This window comes from Neopelma chrysocephalum, unplaced genomic scaffold (assembly GCF_003984885.1).
Source record: "Neopelma chrysocephalum unplaced genomic scaffold, ASM398488v2 Primary Assembly neopelma1_59, whole genome shotgun sequence".
Lineage (NCBI taxonomy): Eukaryota > Metazoa > Chordata > Aves > Passeriformes > Pipridae > Neopelma > Neopelma chrysocephalum.
The window spans coordinates 24,174,214-24,201,824 of NW_020897714.1; the positions used below are offsets into that span (position 1 = coordinate 24,174,214).

The 27,611-nt window shown below is 46.6% G+C and overlaps 2 protein-coding genes across 9 annotated transcripts in view; both read left to right on the top strand.

Moving 5' to 3' along the window:
* ATP6V0A4 (ATPase H+ transporting V0 subunit a4) overlaps positions 1-6,552 on the top strand; it is a 31,192-nt gene extending 24,640 nt beyond the window's left edge. For 2 of the 3 annotated variants that reach the window (XM_027680512.1, XM_027680513.1), the window contains exons 20-21: positions 1,686-1,857; positions 2,983-3,405. In XM_027680512.1, the coding sequence (XP_027536313.1) occupies positions 1,686-1,857; positions 2,983-3,076 (266 nt within the window). In that variant the 3' untranslated portion in view covers positions 3,077-3,405. Of the gene's footprint in view, positions 1-1,685; positions 1,858-2,982; positions 3,406-3,655 lie in introns of those variants that run through there. The other variant, XM_027680514.1, reaches the window with a different exon arrangement.
* A 115-nt stretch (positions 6,553-6,667) lies between these two features.
* SVOPL (SVOP like) lies at positions 6,668-27,602 on the top strand. 6 transcript variants are annotated; one of them, XM_027680515.1, is made up of 16 exons: positions 6,668-8,052; positions 9,669-9,848; positions 10,935-11,026; positions 12,028-12,144; positions 12,585-12,656; positions 12,761-12,885; positions 14,366-14,429; positions 15,896-16,021; positions 17,387-17,515; positions 19,007-19,080; positions 20,847-21,196; positions 22,186-22,297; positions 23,358-23,439; positions 24,911-25,000; positions 25,350-25,463; positions 27,378-27,602. In XM_027680515.1, the coding sequence occupies exons 2-16, from the start codon at positions 9,770-9,772 to the stop codon at positions 27,387-27,389; spliced, it is 1,638 nt and encodes a 545-aa protein (XP_027536316.1). In that variant the 5' UTR covers positions 6,668-8,052; positions 9,669-9,769; the 3' UTR covers positions 27,390-27,602. The 6 variants fall into 6 exon arrangements, with proteins under 6 accessions (XP_027536316.1, XP_027536319.1, XP_027536318.1 ...); XM_027680518.1 differs by having other exon boundaries at positions 20,847-21,049; XM_027680517.1 differs by having other exon boundaries at positions 12,046-12,144.
* The last annotated feature ends 9 nt before the right edge of the window (positions 27,603-27,611 follow it).

Consider the following 27,611-nt stretch of genomic DNA (forward strand, 5'->3'; position numbering starts at 1 on the left):
CCTGGCAGCTATGTGTGAGTCAGCTCCTGACTGCATTTACTGGCTGGGGCCCCTTTCCCACGCTGCTCTGTAGCCACCCCTCTGGAATAGTCCTCACGGTGTGTGGCACAGTGGGTGGTGCAGTCCAAATGGGTAGTCCAGTCCATGGAGGTAAAGGCAGTATGGGAGCCATAGCTTCTTTTCCAAGAAGCACTTGCTGTAGCCTCAGGGTATGCAGACAAATGTCAAAATTACTTGAAACAGTTATTTTGATTTTGTTCAGCAAACTAGAAAGAAAAGATCTGGTTCAAGAGCTTCTGGAATTTGTCATTTTCACTGGGATTTTTCGCAACGACATTCAGTGGAACCTTACATTCCATGAAAAATGTACAGCATTTCAATGTCTTTTGCCTTGATTTATGATAAAAACAAATGCTCAAATACTAGAAACTGCCTCAGGCTGGAACTTCAGGTTTTCAACGTCTCTAATTTTTCTGAAATGTTTTTTATTAATATTGCTGTACTGCCTCTGGCTAGGAGTTGCACCTGCCCTAAAGAATTGAGCACACAAAAAAATGAAAACAAAAAGGGGAGGGCTTGTGATGTGGTGTGCCATGGGTTGACAGGGGTGAGCTGTACTGCTTGGCACAGAAATGAGCTTAGTAGGAGTTGAGTGGAAGCTAATACACGTTAGCTTTACATGGAGGAGAGATATCTAAATAAAATAAAATAAACCAACTAAAAAGCTTACCTAAGGGTAGTCCTATGTATTCTGCCTGGAGAACCACCATATTCCTTTACAGCATTACAAAATTACATCAACAAGATTTCTTTTTTCCTGAGAGCAGCAATTGGAAGGGATCCCTGGGAGGCTGAACTGGTGGCTGGAGCATCCAGATGTAGAAGACCTGGGCTAAATCCTTGCTTTGCCTGTATCACAAGAGAAAAATTGCTCAGTTCTGATTCTATCCTGTGTGACTGGGGTAGTTAAGTTCGGAATATGTTACTGAGCTGAGAGTACATGTCAGATATTCCAGTGCTGTGAATGTTGATATAAACCTGTGCAGAAAAAAAAAATCTTTAAGAGCATGGCAAGAAACCTGAACACAAATACATCCTGCCTTGGGTGGGACCAGCCAATTTTCTTCTTTTTTTTCCCCCCACCACAGAATCTCCATGACACCCTAGGAGAAGTGGTTTGGAGAACAAATGGGAATTACATGACTCCTGTGAGTCTTAGCTAGGTTCAATTAGTGCAGCTTGTATCCTAATCTGCACGTGTATTGACTATGTCAATTGATCATGTTCACTGGGATTTAGCAGCAGGCAGTCCTAGAAAGCTGCACATACTGCCTACCTTCCATGTTAAGGAAGTGTAAATTAAACTGATGAGTGTATCATGACAGGCTAACAGAAGCCTTGGTAGTGTGCTTCCATGGACTTGTGATGCAAAGTTAAGCCAAAACAGCACCATCAGCTTCTAACACAGTGAAGAGGAGCACTGGAAAACAAGCTGCATCCACTTTCCTTCCCTGGTCATCATGGAGAGGCGAGGTGGCCATATATGATCACTGTCATGTATATGTTACTATCATGTGCATTTTATCCTAGGCCAATTCATCTGACTGGGAAAAATGGGTGAGCTGGCAGACTGCATGTCTGTCCACAGCTGTTGCTCAGCACTGTTTTCCCTTTTGTTTCTACAGAGCTGTCAGAGGTACTTTGGACCATGGTGATGCACAACGGGCTCAGCGGCAGTGGCTGGACAGGCCTCATTGTCATCTTCATTATCTTTGCAGCATTTGCAGTGCTGACAGTGGCCATCCTGCTGGTCATGGAGGGGCTCTCTGCCTTCCTGCATGCCTTGCGTCTGCACTGGTAGGTGGTGTGGTCTTCTGGAGGTTTCTTGGAGCAGTCTTTGGAAGGGATCAGGCTGTGGATACAGGTGACGCCGTCAGCCAGTGTTAGACATGCTGTACTAGTACCTGTGCTTTAGAACATCAGTTGCTTTTGGCAAGTGAAGCAAGGGAGACTCCTCCAAAGGGAGGTCAGAGCTCCCTGCTCTGAGCTGCTCCCTGGAGCAACCTGCTTGTCCTCCTGTGCCTGTGGTGGCTGTGAGCATGTGAGGCCAGTGGCAACCTGCAGTTCTGTCCTGGTAAATGTGCAGAGCCAGCAAGGCCACTTTGACCTGCATGACAAGGCTCAAAGGCTCTACAGCCCCACCACTGGCTGTGTATCCCACCCAAGGTTACCATCAAATAAAATTACTGTCAAAGGTTATTGTCAAACTATACAGCTAGGACTGCCTAGGGCAGGAAGAGTTCAGCTGGGGGCACAAAACCTGATGAAAACCTGGGTCAGCGCTTGTACCATCAGCTCAAGTTGAGCTCCAGGCTGGTTTGGCTTTGTGGCAAAGCAGTTTCAAGTTAGCTTATATCTGCCTTAATTGGATGTCAGTGCAGGCAAAGACAGCAGTGCAGATGCACTGTCAGGCTAGTATGTAAGCAAGACCAAGGTGGCAAAACACCCTTTACCACCCCCATAACTCATCTTCCTGCCTGAGCAGCCAAACTGTGGTTTTTTTCATCATGTAATGTCCCACCATAAACCACAAACACTGACAAGGAAAACCATGGTGCAGGTGCTTGTCATTGTGCAGGGCATGGGAGATGTCTGTCTCCCACCACAGTGTTAAATCAGCAGGTAGTTATCCCAGCTCTCAGAACTGCTGGAAGCAGGTTACCAGGCAGGCAAGGTTCTGCTGACTGGCCTCACAACAAGCGTTTCCAGGCTGGCTGATGGAAAGTCTAAGCTGATGCATGCCAGGTTGCTCCCTGGGCTGCCCGTGTCTCACTGCTGGCTCCAGAAAGAGCCTATGTCCTGTCTCAGAGGCCGCTATCTATCGTGGCCTCCCTCTTCCCATGGGTGCCATGTATAAGCCTCTTGGCTGCCGGTAGATCCTGCCCGTGAGCAGCACTGATGCCTTCCTCTGCTCCTCCCCAGGGTGGAGTTTCAGAACAAGTTCTACGTGGGAGCCGGGTACAAATTTTCTCCATTCTCCTTCAAGCACATCATCAATGGCACTGCAGAAGAGTGAAGCCAGTGCATCACTGCTTCACTCCTCAGACCAGGCTCTGTTTCCTTGTGGTCGCTCACCCACAGCGTAGAGTATATGGGATGAAAGAGAATGGGATGTGGCCCTTGAAAGAAGAGCAGCTGCAGATGAAAATGTAATAGCTACATTCCAATATACTGCTGTATCAGCTGAGAGCTGAACTGTATCAGCTGAACTGTATCAGACCCTCAGCTGAGTGTCTCCACTGATGTCCTTTGCCAAGTACCTGGTCCTCAGCATTTGATGAGGTCAGCTGCCTACTGCTTGGTTGAAAAGAGGAGATGCAGCTTTTGAATTAAACCAGTTATTAAACAATCAACTCACACGTGTTTTGCTCCATTTACTGCCTTGTCTTTGTGGTATATTTCTTTCAGAGGAAAATATGTTTTGGCTGTTGTTTTAAGCTGTGGTTGATCATGTGACATGATTAAGTCCCTTACAAGATTGTAGCCCGTCATTTAGCACACAATGCAAACCAGCTCAAAGACAGATTGTATTGCAGGCTTGCAATTTTCTACATGCTTTATTAGGATATCCTTCTTTTTATTTTATTTTCTCCAGGGCTTGACAGCACTGGATTATAGATGTTTGCACACATCATCACTTAACAAAAGTGTTAGTTTTGAGCTGTGTAAACAAAAGACTGCACGCATTTCAACATTTTCAGCCATTTTATTTATCTCTGTTGGCTTGTTTCTCACTGGAGACTTAGGTGACTCCTCCTGTGCTGTATTTTTCAAGATAGGTTGTTAAAGCAGATTGTGTAGAAATGCTAATGCCTAATGAACAGAAAGAAGAGTGGAATCAAAGCAGTTGACGTGAATTTGAAGTATCGAGGTACTGTGATCTTCCTAAATATTTATGAATTACTAATCTTTCAAACTGAATAGTGTTAATCAGGCTATGTTTTTTTTAGCCATGAAGTATGCAAAGAAAGCAGAGCACGCCAATGGATTTGGAGTGGACAGGGCTCCCTTTCATGGGGTGTGACCAAACAAGCCCTTATTTTCAAACCTCACACCCTTGATATCCAGCTCCACCAAAAAAAACAACCTGGGAGTGTTCCCAGCAGGACACACAGTGCAATAGTCATCACAGGTAATATTTCTGCAGTATTCAGGCTTGAGAGTCACCTTCAGCTACAGCGACAGGGGAGAAAATACAGCCCCAGGCAAAGCAGTTGTTCTAATTTTCTCTTGTGGTCTCAAGAAGCCGCACTGATGTTGGGCATTGGTTGCCAACAGAGCCACGAGCCTTTTTCAACAACAGCTTGGGTTAGGAGCAGCAGCTGGAGCTGAGAAGAGGTGGGCATGAGAGTGTATCCATGACTCTTGCATGTGTCTTGCATGTGTCACCAGTTCTTTGGGCGTGGGTAACCTACAATACAGACAAAAACCACATGGATATCACTGCAGATGGTGTCACAGTTGCTCAGTGTATGCTCATCATCTTTGTTTCTTCCTTCCAGCCTGTTTTGTTTATTCTTATTCAGGAGAAAAGCAGTCTTGCAGCAAGAAAGGCCAAAGTAGTTTGATGCATTACCAAACACAGAGAAAATCATTTGCTTTATGAAACAGCGGGTGAATTTTCTGCACAAACGCACATTTTATCTTTATTACACCTTTCCACGTGATTGCAAGGTAACTGAGAAGGTGATTACCAGAAACAGAATACCCGTTCCTTTTAGAGCTTCTTGGTGCTTTGCTTTTTGTCTGAAGTTTACATTTTCAGCAAGAAAAGCAAGTTATCCTGTGATTACTGCAGGTGATGAGATGGTCTGTTGTTTACTGTACTGAACAGCCATTCAAAAACTGGGCTTAATTCCGTATTCAGCTCTCTTTTTCTGTGCACAACTGAAAAACACAGCAGAGCCTGTGTCTCACTTGAGCATTTGTGATAGAGGGATGGCACTTCCCCACTCCACAAGTGGACCAAGCCCACTTATAATCAGGGAGCATTCAGATGAAATATTGCTGAGAGGCACAGTTGCACTGATACACTTTGAGGAGAGCCCTGGCTTTCATCTGGGGTTTTTGAAGAATTCTTTAAAAACCCAGAAATGTTCCAGAGAGTGCCTTGTTTTTCAAAGGTTTTCCTGCAGAAGATAAGGGGGATTTTGAAGCAGAGCAGAGCAGTGGCTGCTTGTTTCCCTGTACAGCTGCTAAGCTGAATGGGACCATGTTTTCTGGCTGTTTCTGTGACTGTGGCTGTCGCATGTGGTCAGGTCCAGCAGAGACCACTGTTAGAGACTAGTAGGCCTTCTTGGTACAACAGCCCAATGACTTTATCTAAACTTTGCCCATTGCTGGAGGTGTGACCTTACCCAAGCCAGGGCCTCAGCATGTCCCACTGCGGCAGACTCGGGGTTGGTGCCTAGGGTGGAATGGGTGCTTCTGGACCCAAAGCTCATCCTGTGGCTAAGGAGTTGTTTGTTTCTGAGAATTGGTGAGATGAGTTACATCATTTTGTAGGAAACGAACATTAAAAAGGCCTCAGTGAATGACCATGTAGGAAGGGAAAGGGATAGCAAAGTAAAGCAAACAGTTTTCAGTCACCCGCACTCATTCTTTCCTGAGTTTTTTACTCCTTCTCATGAGAGCTATTGCTGTGTGTGCCTAGGCCCTCCTGCCAGGACAACTTTGTGATGTGGAAGATGAAGAAAGTATCGAGAATTTTGGGTATTGAGTTTTTGTCCAGTCCCTTAGGTCCTCTGGGCTGGTGATGATGAACTGGCTTTTGGACTGAGCTTTTATAAACTCCAGGAGTCAGTTTCTTGGAGTCTGGCCTCTGGCTCCTGCAGCAAACAGCACTTTCCTCAGTGTTTACGCAGATGATGGCCCTCCATCATGTCCTTGGCCAGCATGGAGACCTTTCTTTTTGCTCTCAGTCTTTTATTTCTTCTGGACCTTTCATGCATGTAGACATTTCCATTTGTGCTTTATTCTGACCAGCCTTTGCCTTTCCATGACAAATAATTAAAATACCATAAGGTCGCTGAAAAAAAATTATAGGCACAGTATCCCTCTGTGCAATCCAAAACACCTGGGCCTGAAAGCACATCTTCATGGCTTAGAATTTCACTGGTATTTTGGTTGTTTTTTCCTTTCTGTGCTGGGAAGCTGGAATGCTGAAACATCTGTGCCCTCCTGTGATTGCACGCACACTGTCTCAGATTTTGCAATGAAAACAAAATGGTATGGATCTGGCAGCCTGCATCATGCATGCCATTCAGCAGATGCCAATAACAGTTGAATATTAGATATTATTAAGAAGAAGAGATAAAATAAGCCTGTGAAATAGCATATGTTGGCTGGTAGCAAATGTCTTCCAGGTGCTTGGAAGCATAAGATTTAGCATGGGAGTTACATACTGTGATAAAACTATTGCAGCATTGCTGCCAGCTCAGTGTACATATTTCAAAACAGAAGGATTTTGGGAACCCTCATGAGAGACAAAGAAAAAAACCTCCCAGCATCTTTGCTGGCTTATACCAATGTCAACATTGAGTAGTAAAGGTAGACACATACATTCCTAGTCAAGAGCCCATAGCTGTCATAGCATTGAGATTTGCTGCACAACAAGGTTGGGATCACTGTGGCTGTTCAAACCATGAATGCTCCCTGCATTTTTCTATTTGGTCAGGAAATTTAGAAGGATGAAGCAGATGAACTGACCTTATTTTTCTCATGGTGCTGGCGTCAGAGTTGGATTCATCTGGCCTAAGGAGGGCTGGTGGCTGCAGCGCCCAGCCACTGCTCATGGCTTTGCAGGGGATGGTAAAGGTGCCTTATATGGGCACTGATGCTGCAGGAGCTGCCTCTGAAACCCATCAGCTTGAATCTAGCTGGTGTTGCAGTAGGGGTCTCCTCAGCATCCTCCCTCCGTCTACTTTGGATCATTCTTACAAAAAGGGATGGGCAAGTACCAACACCTGTGGTGGGCAGCACCTGTGGAGGACCTGTAGATGCTATGGGAAAAGCACAGATCAGCACTTGGGCACTCTGCCTGCAGCACCTATTTCTGGGGGTGGAGGCAGGTGGAGAGGGACGTGCCCGTGCCCAGCAAGGAGGAAACCTGACTCCTGGGAGCTGGATCCCAAACCCACAGCACCACCAACACTGTAAAAAGTAAATACCAGAAGAGATACAGTCCTAAAGGAGGAAAGGTCTGCTCCTCCGTGCCTGAGACACCGCAGAGGTAAGAAAACCTCACCGAGTAAATAAATAAATATTTAATCAAATCTTGCTTAATAGTGGGGGGTATCTGATCATTCACCTCTGAGGGAAATTCTCACAAGAGGGAGGTCTCTGACTTTACTGACAAAGTTCCCAGCTGGTGTCACATGCAGAAGTGCATGTTGTGTGGCCTTCGTGCCTCACAGCCCTCTGGTGTGGGCTCATGTCATCATTCCGACGGGTCCCAGCAGCAGTTTCACTGCGCTCGTGGTTGCTCCCTTCAGATGGAGGATTGTTATTTTCCCTGCCAGCAGCAGCTTTGTCACTGCTGTTCTCCTGGCTCATGTAACTGGCATTTAGGAATTGGGAATTACAAATAGTGGGAAATTTGTGACTCCCTGAAGATGCATGATAGACACTAGCTGTTCCATTAAGGCAAACAGGGCTGCAAAGGTTTGGCATGAAATCCTAGGTTTGGTAGGAACTGTTAGGAGGTTTACTGTGCCTGCAAAGATTTCTAGTGTTATTTGAGATGCTAGAGAATGTATCCCATCTGCCTGCTATTTGAGTAGTGTGGTTCTCCCATTAGGTGCTATCCAACATCCCGATACCTCTGAGGGTGTCTGTCTCCTGTCAGGTATTGGAGGTGGCACTGCAGCCTTCTGCTTGAGCATCTGACCCTCACTGGTGGTTCTGTACAGCAGCACCAAGGACTGGGGTTCCCTCCCCTTGTCTGGAAGAGTTGTGGCACTTCCCAGAAGGAAGGCATATGGCCCAGAGTAGGTAAGTGCCGACGAAATGTTCCAACATCCCTCAGCAAAAATTAGCAGAGCATCCCAGCATCAGGATGGGTGGACAAAGGCCCAGGGCTTGATCCTTTTTCTGCCAACACCCTTGGCATGCCTGCCACAGGCTTTTGGGAGAGTAGCTGTTTACCAGAGGTGTGATGTGGCAGCTTAGAATGTGTTTGCAGGTCCCTAGTTATAAAGTAACAGAAAAGGAGAAAAACTGGTGCCCAGATTTTGTTATTGCAAAACCTTTTGCAATTCAGCCACACAGTAAATCTTCACCTCTTCTTGTGGGCTCTTCCAAGCACCTGTTTTGATTTCTGTTGAGCTGGTTCCACTTGGAAATGGTCCCTAGCTGTTGGCCATCATGGTCAGCTGGTGGCACTGTGTGCTGCTGCCAGCTATTGCTGCCTCTGAGGACACTGTGAGACAGATGTAAGCAATATCCTACACATCCTCTTGCACGCTGGACTGTAATGATCTGTAACAGCAAGGTCAGCGTATGTGATCTGACTGACTAATCTGCCATTAGCCCTTAATGACCTCCTTGTGACTGCACCTCAGTATAATGCTTTCAAGGTATTCAGCTTGTGAGTACTGTAACTCCATACTTTCCATGTTTGTGCTGCCCTCCACCTCGGCTGGGGTTTTGTACCTTTCGTTAGATGCTCTTGGCCTTTAATTCCCTCCAGCTCTCCCCCTGCTGCAGCCTCCCCAGTGCTGGTTTGCTGTGAGTTCTGCCTGGGCCAAGCCCAGCACCCCTACAGGGAGGTAATCAAAGCAGAAGGTGTCATCAAACTGAAGACATGTTGAGCCCCCCCACCCCAGTGTCTAAGCATTCACTCAGCAGAAAAGCTTGTGGGTTTAAGCCATCAGTGTGCTTAATCCCTGCCCTGGGATTAAAGTGAGCTTTTCTAATGAGGAAAAGGAAGTGATGAGGCCAAGGGATCTAGCACTGGAAACCAGAAACACCAGCAGAGGCAGCCAGGTTCTCCCTGTCACAATCCATGGCTGTGTTTCTTGATACCCTGAGAGGATGGGGATTAGCGCTGCAGGGGGTGAGGCACAGGATCAAATTTGCAGCAGGAAGTTGTGTGTTGGCAAGGTGCAGGCTGGGTGAGGAGGAGTTTGGGCTAGCCATGGCATCTTCAAGCAGCCGGGGTTAGGAAGTTGGATGGGTCACCTGGCTCTGCCCCACTGGGGGCTCCCATCAGGCCGAGCAATTACAGGGTGCAGCATCTCTACTGCCCTCGCAAACCCAGCACCCACAGGGGAGCCTCTGACAGGGACAACCCCCTACTAGTCATATCATGTCTTGGCTCTTGGAGATGCAGCATCTTTCAGACTGGCTCTGCATTTCATTGACCTCTGGGCTAGGAAAGTCATCACATGCTCTCTTGTGTGAGCAGGTCTCTAGTCTTCCCTAAGGCAGTCCCTGAACTTTCCATAAAAACAGCCAGTGCAATGTGATGACTGATCTCTGTCAGTTCAACTAACTTGCCTTGTGAAGTTTCTATCTGTTCTTCACCAAAACCACGATGGGAAGGGATATCTCCCAGTAGCTGCATGAAACAAACTATGTTTGACCATATCCGAATGTTTCCACTCCAGCACAAGAAACTGCCTTGCTGTCTTGTTGTGACTGTCCAGAGGTTTCACAGTTAAATCCTAGCCTTGTCTCACGTTGATGGTGGATCCCAGCAGGAGCTGAGATGGCCACTGCACCAAAAGAGGCAGAAAATGCTATTGGTTTGGAGGAAATCCACACAGAGAGAAAAGAATCGCCAAAAGGTGGGTTTGTATTGGCAGGACTAGAAATCTGGGTCCTCATTTAGCTGGGGTAGGGGGAGGGTCCTCAGTCCTGCTACTCCAGCTACCTAAATCCTCTGTAACTGGAGCCACAAAGAGCAGCATCATACCACTCCTCTCTTATCACAGCTACCAGGCTGGTGACTGCTACCTACAGCAGTGGGAAGAGCTGGCTGGTTTGGCTTTTCTCAGGCCTCTGCTTTGTGTGAACATTTTATTATATTGGTGATTTGATGACTCACTTATTTTGGATATTATTTTTTTTAATTTTATTCTCTTTCAAAAGTATTTTAAAGTGAAAAAAAATGTTGAAAAGCATCTAAAAGGGCCTGCTTTTGCAAAAAAACCCAATTTCTTCTGAAATTCTGCAGTCAGTTCTGTTTCATTTCAGAGGCAATCTCGATGGGCTTGAGATTACTTATTTGGAAATATATGGCCTGACAGAAAAATTTATGCAGCTCTGACTTTACCTAAGTAAGAGTTTGAAAGTATTCATGTAGTGAAATCTTTCTGCCAAGTCTGTTTAGAAGGGTGACCCAGCCCTGATCTTGAGATGCTTCTTTTGACCATTAAATGGGTTAAGTGGGGAGGGCGGAGGAGAAGTCAGGAATAAAGGTTTAGGGGATGAAACTGAGCCCAGAGCTCAGAGCTGTGCTCATCTTGCAGGACTTGGGCCTGGGGCAACCCTCAGCTCACACTACCCATGCTGGGAGAAGGACTGTATCCCAGAAGTGCAGAAGGGCTGAGTCTCACAGCAGTTTGGGCAGGGGAAGGCAGTAGACCATTGCCCAGATGCAGTCCAAGCCATAGGTTTCTGAAGCAGCTGGGGTAACTCAGTGCAAGGCTGTCCTTCCTCTGTTACCACTGGCTGCTGTTTCAGCAACCACTTGCCATGCCTGGCCACCAGAACGCCCAGGGGCTGGTCAGTGAACACACAACTGGTGGATGTTTCCAGTCTTTTTACTGGTTCATTGCTACAGGAGCATGAAAAACGTTGACATATCATGAAGAGGAGGTACAATTTGACTGCTGACAGTTTTTGTTTCTCTATTTCCCTTTGGTGTTCAGGGCAGAAGACATTTACAGTGGAAGAAGCTGTGGAAACCATTGGGTTTGGGAGGTTCCACATCATGCTCTTCCTCATCATGGGCAGCACTGTGGTAGGTATCTGCAGCCATCTGCACTGGCCTGAAAAAAATGTTGTTATTTCCCTTATTACTGTGCAGTAATAACCATAAACACTGGGAGCACATACTGTAGCCCATTTTTTTTCCACACATACCTTCTCAAGTAGGTTTTGTGCTATTGTCATCTTTGGCCAAAGTACATATTGGCCACATGGATATCACACCTATTTCAGGGCAAAGTTGAGTAGGATGGCCCAAAGCATGGTGGCTTGGCTCCTGCCCTGAGGCACTGTCAGGGCATGTCTTCAGTAGTGCCTGAGGGCTAGGTTCAGCCTCAGGGCTAGGTTTCCATGTCATCCCTATGGTGCCCAAATACTGTGTAACACAGCACAGGAGATCTGCCATCTTCTCACCCTTGGCTACCTGAAAAGTTTCCTAACTTTCACGGTCTTTGGTGAATGGTGTATCTGGTTTGAGAACTTGGGCAAAAGCCTGAGGCCAGGCTGGGGTAAAGATGTAATGAGGGTATATTCAAGAGAATCACTGCAGCTGAGGCATAGAAGTCTGTAACTATGTGTAAACAATAGCCTCACTCCTAACTGAAGCCAGCTGCTGGGGCAAACAGCCAATGGACCTATGAAGTTTTTAATCAAAAGCAGTTTTAAGAGTTCATCTCTATGTTAGATTCCTGAATTCACGGTCAGCTGCCTAACCAAGCAGATTCATTTCCAGAGGTAGTTGAAGGTCTTCCACTAGCACAGCAGGATAAGAATCTCCTCTGCCAAGGACTGACTCTTTCCAAACTTCCTAGATACAGGGTGTACTCACCTGCTTTCTAGGTGCACTTTTCTCCCCTCCTCTCCCTGTTGCCAAGTGCTTGCATCTTCCAGATCAGGCACAGGGCTCAGACCACTGTGGAGGCACCATGGCTTCACAGAACTCTTTTGACACTGTGGGACTGCCAAGGCTGCAGGCTTGTAGGGCTGAGGGACTTTCCCCTGTGGGCTCTTTCTGGTTTCCCTTCTTACTAACAGGTACACTTATTTCCAAAGGTGGCTGAAGCCATGGAGATCATGCTAATAGCTGTTGTGTCCCCTCTCATCCGATGTGAGTGGCAGCTTCAAGACTGGCAGGTGGCTTTAGTCACAACGGTGAGTGACTTGTGTTTCCCTCAGACAGGTTATCCACCATGTGGTCACTGTCAGGGCCTTTGTAAAGTACACTTCCCAGTGGGCCAAATAAATTCCTAGGGCCTCCTTGCAGGAATAAGAACAGTACTACAACTGTAGAAAACCAGAAATCAAGCTGACAAGAGCAGATGTCCATTCACAGAGTTGTAATGCCAAGCAAGTCCCCACTTCCATATTCTTATTTTGATGTCCTTGCCATCCATCCCCCAGCTTTGAGGATTGAGGGAGTGAGTGCCCACACAAAGGTAGTCATCCCCTGCAAGCTGCCTTATTCATGGTTCTGGGCACTGCAGTTCATCCTGTGACCCTGGGAGCATGCAGCTCACCCACAGTTCAAAGAGTAGAGCTTCCCAGTGCTCCTGGGAGTGGGACCTCCACAGCTGTATTTCAATTCCCCTTAGATGGTGTTTTTTGGCTACATGGTCTTCAGCATAGTGCTCGGGCTCCTGGCTGACAGGTACGGCCGCTGGAAGGTGAGTGAGTGCTGGGGGCTGTACCACCTTTTCCTGAGCTCCACGGGAGCCATGCACCTGGCTGAGCCTATGGTTTGATGACCCTAATTTTTCCCCTTTTGCAGATTCTGCTGCTCTCATTCCTCTGGGCAGCCTACTTCTCACTGCTGACCTCATTTGCCCCGTCCTACATCTGGTTTGTGTTCCTGCGGGCCATGGTAGGAGGTGGCGTGTCGGGTCACGCGCAAGGGTAAGGCTGTGCCTCATGCCTTGTGGCACGGGCAGTGGCAAGCTCACCTTCCCAGGGAACTTAATGGAGGCACTGACGGGCCCTGAGGGGCTGAGTTCCTGGGTTTACAGCAAGACATTTACAGCTCATCTTGGCTGACCCTGGTGAAGTGCCGGGTCTCCATGCACTGAGCCCAGTGAGCTGTGGCTGAGCTGTGACCTGAAGGCGATGGTGGAGCAGGGGCCTTCAGGGGGGCTGGAAAGGGGAGAAAATTCCCATATCACCAAAATGCAGTTCTGTAACTTCACTAAATCTTGGTTAATTGACCTAATTTGCAGTTCCCAGGGACTCCTGAGGCCTGGGAGAAGGGGCAGCTGGTTTACATTAAATTGGTGACAGAGGTATTATTAAGCACATATAAAAACAATTAGACAGGTAACAGAAGAGTCAAGGCTGCTTCCTTGTAAAAAAAAAAAGTCACAACAGTTCTGCTTAAGTAGCAAATTCTTTTTGAATTATGTAAAACGTTCCCACTTAAATGAAACTTTTTGTCCTGTTAGGGCAGAAAGGGAGATGTGATGGGGAGAGGAGAAATTCACAATATTAACAACCACTTCACTAGGAGCCTGGTAAAAAACCTATTTTGCCTCTCTCAGGGAAACAAAAGCAACATTTCAGCATCTTCCATGGTTCCTCAAAGCCTGGTTGCTTCCCACACAGGAAAGCCCAAAACTGTTCATGTTGGTCTGAGTGCCCTTTGCTGAAGTAGAGGAAGGAAAATGGGGGAGAGATCTGCTGTTGTGACGAGAAGGCACCCCGTGCCTGTGTCATGCATCCGCTCAAGCCCCTGGCACTGCCTCCTCACAGGAAGGTCCCCATTCCCTGGCCATGGAGGCCGCTGATGAGCCTCATGAAGATGGAGGGAAATCGCACATTTTATGAAACACTTCACCAGCTGAGACAGAAAGAGCCAACGTGGGTCTTTCCCGACCTCTCTCTCTGTCCAGCCAAGGAAGCACAATTCACACCTGTGAGCTTGAGAGGTGCCAGTGCCAGGACCCCTCTGCACCAAGGGCTATCGAACCATTTAAAAAGTGGAACAGAGTGTTGTCTTTATTTAATGAAAATAAAATTCACTAAAACTGTTTGATTCTATGAACATACTCTGTGCCTATGCTGGCACTTCGATCAGCCCACAGGACCTTCTTGTAGGTTTCCTAATGCACAGACTGCAGCGTTTACCTGCTTGTACCCTGCAATCGTGGGCTGGAAAGGATTCATGCCTTGTGTTTCCCTTGCATGTAATTCGGTGCCTACCTGAGTGGAAGGCACAATGAGCAGGGATTCCTCGTCTCTGGGTGCTCAGTGGTGGAAGGGAGATGGTACTCTGGCTATAGTCATCGATGTCCAGCACTGGCTGAGCTGAGCTGAACTGTTACTTGATTTGTATGGAAATTCTCAGTGTTGCTATATTTCTGCATTTTTTTCCTTTTTTTGCTAGGCTTATCATAAAAACGGAATTTTTGCCCACCAAATACCGAGGATACATGTTGCCCTTATCTCAGGTAAGAAGAGTGAGCCTGTTACTGTTTTTTCTAGCTGTGAGTCCCAGGAGATTTGTCCCACTGATGTTGGGAAGCCAGGTCTCCAGTGCATCAGCGTTTCTCCCAGACTGTTCACACCTGTCTGGATCTGAGTGAGTGTCTGCTGCCTCCTGCATCCTGGAACGTGGCATCTGTGTTACTAAAGACATATACAGGCAGCTGCCTGCAGAAGAGAGGCAATATCTTCTCAAATAATTTGATGCTCCAAGTATTGTACGGGGACTTTGAGTGATGGCTGACACCAACCAGTCTCATGGTTGTCCTATTGATAATGGGGTTACCTGCTCCAGTGGGACCAGAGCTGATGGACCAGCAGGCACTGGAGCTAGTGGCATTCCCAGGCCCCTCCAGGCTGAGGCTCATCCTCCCCTCTCTTTGGATCCTCAGTCATAACAAATGGTTTATGCAGTGATTCCCAGATAAGGTGCTAATCTGTGCCTCTCCCTGTCCCTGCTCAGAGATGGCAAGGGGCTTTGCACAGGACAGGGCTGGCACAGATAGTCACAAATTTGGCCTGAGACATGCTGTGAGGGTTGTGCCCACTTGCTGGGAGCACCCCACCACAGCAAGAGTGACTGGGGTTATTGTTTACTGAAGGCTTCTGCAGTGGGCACTTGCTGCATGTGCAAATGATCGATGGAGACCCCACTGAGCCCACAGATTTATCTGACTGTTGAACCAAATGTGTTTGGTGGCAGGGATAGTTCGCTTTTCACTACAGTCTCTTTGATCCTAGGGCATCATTACAAAAGTGTCATCAGAAACAGAAGTTTATAAAATAACAATCTTGTATTTCTCCCTAGAAATTTGTTATTTCTGCACACAGATTGTTCATGAACTTGCTGTAGCTTTTATGTATTTTTGTGTAATTTGTGTTGGCTGAGCTCCTTTGGGTGGCCCCCTGGAAAGGGATGTCTCCTAATGGCAACAAGTGAACTACAGGGAGGAATGTACACGCAGATTGGAGGCCAGATTCTCTGTTGGTATAATTGGCATTGAGTCTACTGGAGAGCCACCAACTTTCAGCAGTGGAAATCTGGCCTCTTTTTGCCTTCTGAGCTTGTAAATCTGCTGCTTCCCTGCAGAGATTTAGACAAGAGGAAAATTCATGAGCATGAGCATTAGCAGAGAAGTGACTGGAAGGACAAAAGAAGTGGGTTTAAGTACAATGGTATCCACAGCAAGTTGTCTGTTTTCATCTGCAGCTAATTAAGACTATCTTCAGCTGTTCCTCCCCAAATCCTTGTCTTTTCCTCTTTCCTGCCACCCAAGGCCAGCTTCTCAGACAGCCACGGGATAGCTCAGTTGAACCTCAGCATTCCCTAGCACAGTTCCCCACCTATCCATAGGATCAGACCAAAAGGGAAGAAAATTAACAAATCATTGCCATGGGTTCATGTTTTAACTCCTTTCTTTCCCTTGAAAAGGTGTTTTGGTTGGCAGGATCTTTGTTGATCATTGGCCTGGCATCAGTGGTGAACCCAACCATCGGCTGGCGGTGGTTGATCAGAATTGCTTCCATTCCCGGCATCCTTCTCATCCTGCTGTTCAAGGTAGGAAGATCTCCACTCCCCACTGCACTGCCACTAACCTGATGTCTCCCCAGGCGCCAAGAGGCATTGCCCTCCACCCCCTGCAAGGCTGGGACTGTCCTTTAGTCCTCCTTTCACCATTTCAACCCTCTCACCCAGGAGCTTGGTAAGGTCCTGATGGCTTGGTGGGGCTCCACACCAGCTGCTGGGGAGATGTCACCTTGCCAGTGATGTCTTGGCTTTGCTGCTCCTCTGTAGCCCTTCAGCACCCCAGGTTCCAGTGTCCAGGATGCCAGCAGTACCCAGGGATTGGGGTGATGGGCCAGGCACTGAGAAGAAGACAGGCTAGGCAGGGTATGCAAAAAATCTCAACTAATATCCTCAGTCTAGTTTGGCCACAGTACACCCTCTTCAGTCTTACATTTTCTATGGCTGAGGAAAGCAGCCTCAGTAAAGTGTTCACAGAACATGTGAAGGTTGACCACAGCTTCCCCAGGTTTACTTGTCCTTCAGAAATATCAGGCTCAAGACATAAGAACCATCTTATTTGTGGGGGTGATGTGGAAAATCCCTATTTACAGTGTCCACAGGCACTCCAGTGCTGAGCTGTGGCTGGTGGAAGCCACGCAGATGTAAAAGCCCTTCCTGCAGCTGAATGAATGCACAAGTCCACCTGGGGTGCTCCCTGGGCAGGCAAATGCAAGGTCATTGTGAGCATCCACTTCTATAACTCTGATGTTTGGTTTCCCTGATTATTTTTGCCAGAAAAAAATGGATAGCAAAAGTTCTTAGTCCAGAAGAAAAAAAAAACACTGAGTCAGCGTACATACCTCTAAAAAAATGAGTCTTTAATTCATATTTCAGTGATACAGATGTAATTGCTTATAATTTAAAAGTATTTTATTTTGGAAAGAGCACTGAGTGTGGGTGAACATTGTAAATGCTAGGGAGGAGTGAGTTAGTTCCTAAATTTCAATTATGTTTTTCTTTTTATTAAAATGGCCTTGTGGTATCTTCCAGGACTTTTGCTTAAGTAAGTCACATGTGCCTCATCTCATTTTAGAATGTCAATTAATTCAGGATTGGTTTTGTTAAGCCTGTGTCTTTGGCTCCCACCTTTCATAAGTGCTAGACACAGATGGCTCAGTGGCAGAATCCTGGGAGCTGGACCAAGAAACGGGTTTGTTGGGCAGGGTGAGCCTCCCAAGCAAGAGATGTGGGGACCTGGAGGGGTACCCCAGGGCATGGCTGGGCAAGAGGACAGGCAAAAAGCTGCTTTGGCTCATGGAGTGCCCCTGCTAACCTGACCGGGTTCCTGGGCATGACAGGAAGCTGAGTAGGACAAGAGGGGTGCAGAAAGGCTTTCTGATGCCACTCTGCTTTCAGTTCATCCCGGAATCGGCACGGTACAACGTGTCCATGGGAAACATGGAGGCTGCCCTGGCCACGCTGCAGAGGATAGCCAGGATGAATGGAGCGGCGATGCCAGAGGGGGTGCTGAGGGAGCCCGCCAAGGTAAGTTGAGGTTGCATTGCTGCCCAGCCCATCCATCCTGGGCTTTTCTTTTGGACAGATTGGAATCTTGGCCCTCAAAATGGAATGGAGTTTTCTGCTTTTTTTTCTCCTCAATTTGTGTTGCTAAAAAGAATATTGTGCTAAGAAAAGGTTTATTTTCTTTACCATGAAAAGGGCTCCTGGCAAAGCACATTCTTCCTTATTGCCCATCCATCCCACAGGGGTGTTCCCTGTGCCATGAGACCTTGGAACTGCCCCTTGGGGTCCCTCTCAGGGCTGTGACCAGGCAGGCTGAAAGGATCCCTGCCATGAGGTCAACTCAGTGCTGCCAGAGGCTTCTCCCAGCCCCTGGCCTGGCTTGTCCACTGTGTCCCAGCACCTCAGGTTCCCTGAGAGTGGAGCCACTGACCAGCAGAAGAGGATCACAGCAGGAGAGACCATTTTGTCACAGCTACCACCATCTGCACCTGTAAGCAGCTGAGCAGCTCACAAGTTGATCACTGCTGGACTGAAATGCCCACAAGTGTATGTGAGTGTTTCAGGGCAGGCAGGAGAGGAGCTGGGGCCAGGCTCCTCCCAGGCTTCTCCTCCTTACCCCCCAGTCTGGGCCCTGCTGTCTGGTAGGTGGGAGGACTTAGTCAGGTGGCTCCTTTGGCCCCCAAGAGAGGAAGATTAGACAAATCTATTGTCAAGGGCCTCAAAATTAGTATCCAGCTCTTTTAAGTCCCTTTCCTGGACCTCTTTGCTGCTTATTCAATCCCACAGGCACCAAACATTGTCCTTAGCAACTCATGCAAGATGGTGCTATTGTATTGGAATTAATTAGGATTAAAGCTTCCCTGTAGTTTAATTGAATTTATGTAATGGACCTACATTGGCTGTGGGAAGCATTTTTGTTGGTTGTGCACCCTCTCAAGCTTAACCAATGAGGAGGAAAATAAAAATAAAGGCAAACCAAACCACTGCTGTGAACTCCTCTCCCCTCAGTGATGGGATGCTGGTGCACCTGCTGGTTCCTGGGGAGCAGCAGGGCAGGCAGGGTCCCCCAGTGCCTGTCTGTGTCTGTGCTCGCTGGCATTTCAGGCCAAAAACTTGCTTCACAAGCAGAGCAGCACTTGGGGCAATGAGAGCTGATAGCAGCCCCAGCAGTGCTGGCCCCATAAGAAGCAACCAAGGCCCCCTCTGGCTCCATCATGGTCACACTGGGGCCAGACTGCTGGGATCTGTGAGACCTGCTGGGTGTGCTCAGGATGTTCTTTCTCCCCCTTTCATCCTTTGCAGTGCATCCTCCTGTGGGCATCTTTTGGGAAGCGGGGCTTTCCTCTTTGCAGGTTTGGTGGGGTGCTGTGTTGCACCATCTGTCAGTCTGTGCCACCAGCAGCCTGGGGCGAGGGCAGGGAGGCCTGGGGTGCCAGATGCTGCCACAGAACATTTGCCCCTGTATAAAAGATGCCCTTTTTATAACTTCTATTTCTAACATATGGTTTGCAGGAAAGGGGAGGAAGATTCAAGGACCTCATCCACCCCAAATACCTCAGAACCACTTTGCAGATATGGATCATATGGTAATTTTTTTTCTCTTGTTTATCATCTCATTCTCTCAGTTGAAAGCGTGCAGAGAGTAGAAGTCTCCTGTTGACTCTGCCATTACAAGGCACCACTCTGCCTCAGATGGTGACTGCAGATCCTTGGCAGCTGGAGGGGAGTATGCAGACATGGATCACCACAGGTTTGCCCTGACCTCAGACCATTCCTCAGACACCCTGACTGGTTGCTTTTAAGAGAGGCAGAAAAGGGCTGGACATCCAGGGCAGCGTAGGGTGCCGTGAGTCCTTTCTCAGGACAGGGCAGGTCAGGGAAGGTTGACTGGGAACCAGGTGAGAGCCACAGGAGAAAGCCCACGCCTGCCTGCAGCATGCACCAGCCATGTCCCTGCAGCTCCGCTTCCCTTCTTGGTGTAAACTTGTTCTTCCCAAGAGGAAGATAAATATACCATCTTTGCAGGCCAGCCAAAGTCCCAGTGAAACAGGGCTCCGACAGAAACACATTAACCCGTTCCAGTTCCACTCACTGGGGAAAATTAAGATTGAAGAAATGGGTTTCATATGCAATGTTCCCAGTAGCTGTATGCGAGGATAATACATGTTTCATTGACTTTGCTGTCTGGAATGGAAATGTATAAATAATAGGTCCATGGGAACACATTGACCCAAAATGTTGCTAGCCAGGCTTTGAATTTTTTATGCTTTTTTTTCTTCTTGACTTGTTTTGAGTGTTATGAAATATCGTTTTGTTTTTTAGTCTTCCTTTCTCTCCTAGTCCTCTCAGGAGTTTCTGGCAGGTTCTTGGGTTTGCATTCCCACTCCCCGTGCCCCAAGCATCCCCTGCCTCCCCAGGCAGCCCAGAGTCTGCTGCTTCTTCCTGAAAATGCTGGGGGGAATAAAAAAGTGAAAATTACTTCTCAGCCTGCTTATGATTATGCTTATGCTGAATTACTTGATAATGACAAGGCAAGGCTGCCATCACCAATTCTGTATTCTGACAGTCAGTCAGGGTGCAATGTGAGCCTCTCCAGCCAGTTAATGAAAACTCCTCTTGAAAATCCCTGGGTAGAAAGGATAAGGACTAAAAAATAACCTGGGTATTTGCTTCACGTGAGCTGGAAATGTTGAGGCCTGATGTTGAGATTCCCTGGTTCCCCAGGAAAGGGTAGTTTGGAAATGTCTTCACTTACAACCCTGCATTAGGAAAGGGACCGAAGGGGCAGGCTTTCCTCAGCATGGCCACAGCAGGTCACCTGCTGCAGAGCAAGAAACAGAAATAAGGGGCAAGCAAAATGACAAGCATGACTGTGGTGGGTTGACCCTGGCTGGATAGCAAGTACCCACCAAAGCTGCTCTATTTCTCCCATATTCAGCTGGACAAGGGAGAGAAAATATGAATTAATGCTCGTGAGTCAAAGACAGGGAGAGATTGCTCACCGGTTACCATCATGGGCAAAACAGACTCGGCTGGGGGAAATTAATTTAATTTATTGCCAATCAAATTAGAGTAGGGTAATGAGAAATAAAATGAAATCTTAAAAACACTTTTCCCTCACCTCTCCCTTCTTCCTAGGCTCAATTTCACTCCTGATTTTCTCTCCTAGATGGCGGGGGCATGCCATGGGTGGCATGTGACCAGTGGCCTGGTGGGTGCCAGAGCCACTGTTTTGCTCAGGCTAAGAGCTGGTGCATGCAGTGGGGGTCTCAGGGCACCCAAAACCTGTTGCATTTTAGTTTCCTCACCTTCCCCATCAGAGCTGCACCTTATTTATCTTTTCTCCCCATAGGCTTGGCATAGCTTTCGCTTATTATGGTGTCATCTTGGCCAGTGCTGAGTTACTGGAGCGGGACGTCATCTGTGGCTCTGCAGCTCCACCAGTGCAGGACTCTGGCGATGACTCTGAGGAGAACCACAGCCCCTGCTACTGCCACTTGTTTGGGCCCGCTGCCTACCAGACCATGATCATCAGCACAGCCGGAGAGATCGCACGTAACCTCTGCTCCCCTCCCTGCCCTCCCTACTGCAGACAGCCAGAGTTCACTGCAAAGGTTTTAGCTGTGCATGCATTGCTGGCAACTTCTGGGGCACAGGCCATGAGCCCATGGCAAAGGGGAAACAGAGGGCATTGCTCCCCAGGTGAATAATTCAGCTTCTGATGACAGCACAGGTCCTTCCAGGAACAGAGCCAAAGACCTCCTTTGCAGTTAGTACGTACCAACAGCCTTGGTTAGACTCCAGGAGAAATTGCTCTTAACGTAACAGAACTGAGCCTGGCTTCCCAACTTCCAAGATATGCAGATTTTGGAAAGTCATAAACAAGCAAGGATTGCAAATAGTCAGATTGGCATAACTGAATGTACCACACAGGTGCCCTACTTTCCAAGAGATGGTGGCCTTGGGAGCAGATACGGTGCTGAGCACTACAGCAAAGGACAGCTAAGTGCCCAGGGAATCTACAGCAAACCAAAATGCTCCCTGGTGCAGCCTGCCTGGGAGCACTTTGGGGATGGATGGTAGGATGGCCTAAAGCATCCATGTGGCACTCTTGAAAGAACTTGGTGTGGTGTGTGGGTTTAGTGTTACAATATGCCTGAGAGGTGGATGTTTTCCCTGGTTCATGTCTCACCAGATGAACAACAAAGCAGTGGGGTGTTGGGTCCTGCAGGGGCAGCCAGGCTGGGATCAGTCCAGTGATGTGCTCAGGTGCCTGCTGGGCTCCTGGCTCAGTGGGGGACTCAGTGGGGCACATTCCAGGCCCTGGTGCTTGGCTGGGCTGTTGCTAGAGGGAGGAAAACCACCCAGGTCTGTGCCACTCACCCAGCGGGTGCCTTCCTTGCATGGCTCAGGACAGGCATTGGTGCCCTGCCTCAGCACAGCAGGGCAATTTCAAAGAAGCACAGGCTCTGTCATCTGAGGGGAAGGATGAAAAAAAAGGAGCATGGGGGCAAATTACAGGGTTTGGGTACAGGAAAAGAATTATAGGGTTTGTGCATTTTATAGAACATTTGGTAGGCAGTGGGGATGCAGAGAGGTGTCTTTGAGGCACACTGCATAAGGTCTATCAAGACAGGCAGTCATTGCAGTTAGATGATCTAATGTTTTATGGTTTTCTTTTTTATCTCCAGTAAATCCTCTGAACATTCTTGGCATCAATCTCCTCGGAAGACGTCTGAGCTTGTGTATCACCATGGCATGTACAGCCCTATTCTTTCTTCTCCTTAATATCTGCACCTCCAGGTACTCTGACTCAGACTGCGGGTCTTCTTGAGGGGCATGCAATGCTGAGGGCGAGACCTATGGTATTCTCAGGTCACCAGTCTGTCAGGCCAGTAATTCTTTTAGACCTGAAAAAAGCCTCTGACTAGTTCGCCCTCTTCCTGGGAAAGCTGTGGCAGCAGATGCTGTGGTGCAGTGGTGTGCAGAGGGGCTCACTTGTATTACTGAGCCCACATGGCTTCACCTAAGCATACAACAAGCTGCTTTTAGCACAATCTAGAAAAGAAGTAATATTTTTCATTCACTTTTTTCCCCTCTTTCTTTCTTTTTTGGAAATGTTACATATGTCTGCTCTAACTTGTAGAGTCAGGCCCTTCACGAGAGCTCAAGGCATCAAGGGAAAGTCTGCCACAAGTGCTGAAATTTGTCAGGATGCATAAGATTGATCCCTCTCGAGCTGGCAGAGCTTAATGGTTACTGAAAATCAGGATGGCTTCACAATGAAGTTTCCTCTAAACCACCTGGTAGCCTGAAGGCTGCTCGCCACAGGCGTACATCCCTTCCCGATGGAACACCGGTCCTGGAGGCTGGCTGGAATACTTGGGAGCTGGAGTGGAGGCTGCAAATAGTTGTTAAGCTAAATAAGCTGGGGTCAGGAAGCTTCCAGTCATTCAGTGAGCTTCTGTACTGCTGTTAGTATTTTCAGGTTTCCTTAAAGCTGAGCCTGACCATAATATCTTCTTGCAAAAGTTTTATATAGGGACCAAAAGGGAGGGCCAGGCTGGAAGTCAAGGCTTGACCATGACGCTGAGGGCACCAGCTGAGCCACTCAGGTCCTGTTCAAATCATTTCTCTAGCCTCTAACACTGGCTTAAAGGAAACCTTACATGCAATAGCCTGTTGTCAAACACGCCTCGAGGATGGACTAAGAAAAGATTCTCCTTGTCAACAATCAGCTTTTCCTTATGCTTTCCCTTACATTAAGCTGGTTAAAGCCTTAGCACAGTGCATATATTAGGTTGTATCTCTGCTGATTTCTGCTCAGTGATACTAACTCTGCCCCACGTGGCTTTCTCTCTAGTGCCGGCATGGTTGGGTTTCTCTTCATGCTGCGTGCCTTGGTTTCAGCAAACTTCAACACCATCTACATTTACACAGCAGAGGTGGGTCCTCCTTGAAGTTTGTTATGCTGCTTGAAATACCATTTGCATATACCCAAGAATGCTACCTACTAGTTTATTGACTAGTTAGTCACCTTTCTTGAACTAAGTATCTCTGGCTTCTTGGCCATGCTGTTTTCACATGCAAGATCAGAGAAGGAATCAGAAAACCAGCTGGAGATGACAGGAGCAGGTGGAAGAGAAATGCTCTACTGAGCCAGCTGCTGAAAAAACCCCACTATTTTTGAAGGTGTTGGGTACCACCATCTTTCAAACCCCACAATCTTTCCCCTCTCTAACCCCTGCAGTTAGAAAATAGGCTACCACTAAAAGGAACCTTTTCCAGCACTTAAGGGACTGATGTAGTAATACTGAGGTAGTATACGAGGTTATGTATATGATTCTTTTCACTTAATGGAAATTGCTGTGTTCTGTCTGCAAATAGTTTTAATCCTTCAGAGAGCTTGTCCTTCATACAGCTTTGTTCTGCGAGCTAAATATGCATTGTTGGTTTTTTTTGTTTTTTTAAAAAAACAATTGTATGGAGTTAAATGTATTTCCTTGCAAGTGAGTAAAGTGATATAGAGCAAACACAAGTAGCTCCCCATGTTGGCCTGATACTTCTTTTAATAGTGCACTATAATATTTAAACTTGCACCAGGTTTGAATAAATACTAAAATTTTAGTAGTTTTCATTGGTGTTGACGCACAGAGCATTGCTGCAACAGCCACATCATAAAACAATTCTACTCACAATTTAATCAATGGTCAAAACCAAACTTGAAAATCCCCTTTTAAGCCATGTGCCTGGACTCTTATTGAATTAACTTATTCCATTTACTTGGTCCAGTAAGGTATTTGAACAAAGGCTCATGTTGCTAAAATCTGTTAAGAGGACTTAAAAAAGTTAAAAAAAATTTCATACTTAAAAGTGTTTTACTGGCACAGGTGTTTGGGAGATATGAAAGATAAACTACACAAAACATATTCTTCTAAGCCTGGAGCTTTCTTACTGGGATCTGTTTTTTCTTTTTCCTTCTTCTAAACAAAAGTGTTGCTGAAATAAATGAATAGGCAGTCTTGAAGGCTGCAGACAATGTTCTTTCTTCCTGCTTTCCAGATGCGGGCCCAGCAATATTAATTGAATTCTTCCTTTAGCACCCAACTCTGTGACTTTGGTGTGAGCTGCCCAGTGTAGCTGGGAGAAAGGTGACAGTAGTGGTGCTATGCAAATGCAGGGGAATCACATCCAGCTTTGATTGACTTGCCCTAAAACTTTAGTTGGGGCAAAAAATGACAGATTTGTAATGGCCCAAGTGAGACCTAAAGCAGCCTTTCTTTCTTTTCATTTCTTATCCCACTAGCTGCCCTTGATAACACAGCGGGTCTCTCTGAACAAAAATTAACAACAAAAAAGGTACAGATATCACAGACTGGTGTTGCATTAATCCAGTTTCTTTCTGGCCTGTTTTAGGTTTATCCCACCACAATGCGAGCCCTGGGGATGGGAACAAGTGGGTCACTGTGCCGTGTTGGAGCTATGGTGGCCCCATTTATATCACAAGTAAGAGCATGCTTGATGATGTCAGTAAACATTGCGATCATTGCTGTCAAATATACAGAGATACCCCTGACGTTCATCCAAATAAAAGGGTGTAATCAATCCCCCACTCCCAACCCCATATACAGAGTACTTAGGTGGTCTCTGACAGATATAGCTCCGCATAATTCTCATCATGGAGTTCGTCTTGGTAGTATTTGTCACTTCCTGAAAGCTCTTAAGATTCATGAGACATTATTTTTCTATTGTGGAGTCTCTCAGCTCTTTGTGACCTTTTGTTCACTCTTAATTCCTAATTAAGTGCCAGCCCCCCATACCACCAAGCTCATGTTCGATGTTCTTTTGCCTGCAGGTCCTTATGAACGCTTCTTTCATTGGGGCCCTGTGTCTTTTCTCATCTGTGTGTGTTGTCTGTGCGATCTCTGCGGTCACACTGCCCATCGAGACCAAGGGCAGGGCCCTGCAGGTGTGTATCACCACCCCAGCAGCTCCTGTGTATCTAAATGCTGTTTAGAGACTGGAGCTGATGATTCAACCAGAATCCAAACTGAACTCTCCTGAGGTTTCATAAGCCAGATAGGCAAGCACAGGAACACGCTGTTGCAGCAGCTTAAAGCACTGTTATTCCAGCTGCCTAAAACTTATTTCTTGTAAAAGAACAAACCAGAATGCCAGCTCCAGCCACCTTAGCTTACATGTGAGTGTGTTAGCTTTAGCTCGTGCAAGCCTCTCTTCATCCTAGCTTCAATCCAGACTTTGAAGTTGCTACTTCATAGGGACATGTTCTGGTTTGCCTGTGCTGCAAGGAGAGAGGACAGCAGATGCATAGAACACTTTAAACTACAAAAGCCATTTCTTCATCAAATTCAGGGCTACAGGACTCCATCAGTTCACCAGCTAAGCCCTTAGAGTTAGCGTTCTCTATAAAGCAAACAGCCAAAACACTAAGCACAAAGATTAAGGAGGCAAGTTTAAATTCAGCCAGCCTCCCATGTGCAAGTCACACTAGCCTAATTAGAGAAGGTGGTGAGCACTTCTGTGATTCCAGTCAGTTCATCTATACTGGCATGGCATGCATGCAGCATGGTCACATCACTCTGTGTCACTCTGCAGTCTTACCTGTATAAACCACAACACCATGGGCTAAATAATCCATACTCTTTAGCAGCCTAAAGCATGGCAGATGCTTGATCAAATTGGTTTATGAGGGCTTCAGAACTAGACTTCAAAACTCCCACATATACAAACACACATGTATTATATACAGACACACACAAACACACACTCTTAACTTCATTGGGTCACATCTTCTCAGGTTCCCCCAAGGTTCACGGGACAATTAACATTAGGATTTTAAGGGTTAACAAATTAATTGCTGCCTGCTTCCTTAAATGACTGCCTTTTAGAAACGCATGTGCTTTATGGTTTTATGTAACTTGAAGTATCTGTATAATATTTCCTAGAAGACTGGGGCGAGGGGGGGGGGAAATCAAAGTTTACATAAAGAAATGGCTAAACCAACCTATTCTTCCCTTCTGGGTGAAATTCAAACCCATACAAAGAGGTCAGAGAGCCACTTAGGCCTTCATAAGGTTGGCTTTACAATAATTACTAAGGAAAACACTTCATTAAAACTGCTTTAAATATAAAAGCTTTGATTCAGCTACAGTTAGAATAACTTTGGCTAACAGTGGTTGAGAAAAATGCAAGTGTAATGGTTCCTTAATGGGATCTCTCTTTTCCTGGGGCATTCAACTCAATTAATTTATTATCTTCCTTGTTACAAATAAGTTATAAATTCCAGCTGCTGGCCTTTACATGGCACAAGTCAAAAGAACGGAAAAATAAAAATCTGTAGAACTAGTTGTGTAGGCAGAGAAGCGCCCTCTAGATCTTGAATTCAACTTATGACTCTTATCTCATGGTCATTTAAGAGGTTACATTTCTGTCGCGTAGCCACTCAGGGATTGACGAATCGTGACTGTTGAACATGTCGTCCAAGGGCCTCACACAGTACAGTCATCCAGTCCACACAGGAATTTAAATACAGGATGTAAAAGCTCTTCTAACATGGCAATATTTAGTGCTAAGGCTCCAGGCAATGGATATGTTCCTTAAAGCTAGGTCAAAATGAACCAACTAAATAAAATCTATGTAACTTTTTGTGAAATCTAGACACTGACATTTAAAAAGCAGATCTACTCATTTCAGATTATTAGGACAGTATCAGTCCACTCTCAAAGCAGTCAGGGGATTGTTTGTCAGAAGCGAGACCTTTTGGACATATCCAAATGCATATTATTTTCCACTGTATCCATTTCTGTTGGTCTTCATGTGCATTTTATTAATTTTACGTATTTTTTTTCTTTTCCCTTTTTAGCAAGTAAAATGAAAACGAGTGTTTGATGTTGGACTGGGTAGGAAAGAAAAATAAACCTTTGGAATCTGTCATTTCCTGTGAGCTGCATTTGATGTTGATTGCTTCTCCATACCATTTCCATTATAAAAAAATTGCAACTGAACAGTGTGAAAGTTATGATTTGTATAGAAAAATGGCAAATTTCTCAAAGATGTTCCTTTTCTTATGATTCAATAAATAGATGCTTTCTACCCT

Coding starts and splice junctions, on each gene's coding strand:
- SVOPL (XM_027680515.1), top strand. CDS start 9,770: ATGGCCACTGCACCAAAAGAGGCAGAAAATGCTATTGGTTTGGAGGAA. Junction 12,657..12,760: donor ACAGGTACGGCCGCTGGAAG/GTGAGTGAGTGC, acceptor CCCCTTTTGCAG/ATTCTGCTGCTCTCATTCCT. Junction 16,022..17,386: donor TTCTCATCCTGCTGTTCAAG/GTAGGAAGATCT, acceptor CTCTGCTTTCAG/TTCATCCCGGAATCGGCACG.